Source organism: Plasmodium cynomolgi (genome assembly GCF_000321355.1).
Source record: "Plasmodium cynomolgi strain B DNA, scaffold: 0503, whole genome shotgun sequence".
NCBI lineage: Eukaryota > Apicomplexa > Aconoidasida > Haemosporida > Plasmodiidae > Plasmodium > Plasmodium cynomolgi.
The window spans coordinates 1-2,017 of record NW_004192930.1 but is presented as its reverse complement, the minus strand read 5'-3'; the positions used below and the strand labels follow the sequence as shown (position 1 = coordinate 2,017).

Below are 2,017 nucleotides of genomic sequence, written 5' to 3'. Positions count from 1 at the left end.
ATGCATGCATGTTTCAAAATATACAGTCATTACAATAAATTGCATAAAATTGAACTTTTATGAAAAATGTACTTTTCTAAGAAAATATTATGTTGTTTATGTTGTTACATTTACGTGATCTAAAACTAAAAAATGTTTCACAAATATAATAAATATAATATATTTTTATTGTAAACATCAATAATGGAATAATATTTCTTCTCAAAAATATTGGACGCTAATACAGAAAGTAGATTGTTCAACATAGCATTGAGACAGGGTTTATGGTTCAAGAGTTAGGTTTGATGTATCGGTCAGCACGTTGCGCGTTCGCAAAAGCAGATTGAAGTATATTATTTTATAACCTGGCCGGAAAGCAAAAAATATCTAGCAGGAACGTAATTCAAAATGCTGATAAATGTACATATGCATGTATCTCCAGATGAATGAAAAAATTTTATTTATTTTTAAAAAAATAAAAATTGCGAATTTGTACAAACGTACAAAATATTTGTAATAGTTTGAAAAAAATATATGTATTCCTTTATGTATCGGTCTAAAATATATGTTCAGAGAAAAATATGTACTACCCCCCCAGTTAGTGTTACGTACATGTTTGTGCATGTCGAAAGACCCAAGAAAAAAAAACTTGGATAAGCAATTAATGGGCAATATATGCATATAAAATAAAGTTTTCATTTAAAATGGTTCACTTAAAAACGAATTGAACTTGCGAAACACTTTACTCGTTCTAGCAAATTTACAGGTGATTGCCGTGAAAATGTGTTGTCAATCAGTCACCTGATAAGCGCGAGTGGGTCTGCAAAATTGGCACATACCGGGAAAGAGTTTAACAGAATTGTGAGACGGATAGAAAAATATTGGGAAGAAAATGCGAACAAAAAGCGAAAAAGACACCAAGGATTTTAACACACTGCTAACGAATTTGAAACATGCTGCAAAATTTGGGGGGACAAATGGAGGCCGTGGCCAACTAGCAACAATCATGTCGTTTATGTGCAACGCGCGGCTGAGCTATGCTGGGACTTTCAATTCCATTTTTGAGGCTTTCGCCAATGGCTCCCATTATGTTTCATCTCGCGATGATCCAAAAAAAGTAGAAGCGCATCCCCCGCGTGATTCATCACCACTTTTTAGCAAGTTCGCACCCTTTACCACCATGTCATATGTACACATGTCGCATGCGCAAATAGCAATGTGGACACGATTCGCTTTCTGCTATACGAATGCGCAATTGGACATAACCAACTGAATGCCAGTGGAAATAGCACCCTCATGTGAGCCATACAGAATAAGCATTGTGAACCTGTAAAGGAAGTTCTACTTTTCGACTACCTTTTATGTAGCAAAGAATATACCACAGTGTAAAAAAATAAAAGAACTGTATGAACATATGAGGAAAGATTTTTTGCAAATTTTCCTCGTGAAGGACTGATATTAGTTAAGTGCCCATGTGAAAAATAAAATAAACTCGATGAATTTTTTCGGGAGCATTTTCTCTGACGATCATGATGACAGCTTGGGTTATGGCGACAGTAGGAAAGGTGTCGGAGGTGCTACTTTAAACGGCCAGGACGAAAATATTTTGCACCTCGTTCTGAGCCACCGCACTTCGAGTGTGCTGCACGAGCAGGATGGGCGCGCGGTGAGTGGCGTGAGCAGCGGCGTAGCCAACCGTGGGGACAGTGCACCCAATAGCCACAACGACACAGCGTTCACAACAAACCTAGGGGACCCAAAAATAATTCAGATGTGCATCCACCAGTTGCTCATTTACGAAAAGGCAAAAGTAAAAAAGGGGAAAGCGAAGAAGAGGCCATTATACAGATATGATAAATTGGTCTAAAATATTTTGGAAATTAATTTGAGGATGGCAAAACATCAGGAGAAGAGGCCCATTTGCATAATTCCATCACGGGGATTAACATTTGGAAGTGCTCCTCACGATAAGCAAATGGATCTCCGACTTGTGCCTCCAGAATAGCATCCTCATTAGCAAAAAAGTGGTGTTAGAATT

The 2,017-nt window shown here is 37.5% G+C and overlaps 1 protein-coding gene across 1 annotated transcript; it reads left to right on the top strand.

Moving 5' to 3' along the window:
* Nucleotides 1-1,474: 1,474 nt before the first annotated feature.
* PCYB_004450 (hypothetical protein) lies at nucleotides 1,475-1,846 on the top strand (the record flags this gene model as incomplete). Its single annotated transcript, XM_004227866.1, has 1 exon — nucleotides 1,475-1,846. The coding sequence occupies one exon, from the start codon at nucleotides 1,475-1,477 to the stop codon at nucleotides 1,844-1,846; it is 372 nt and encodes a 123-aa protein (XP_004227914.1).
* Nucleotides 1,847-2,017: the final 171 nt, after the last annotated feature.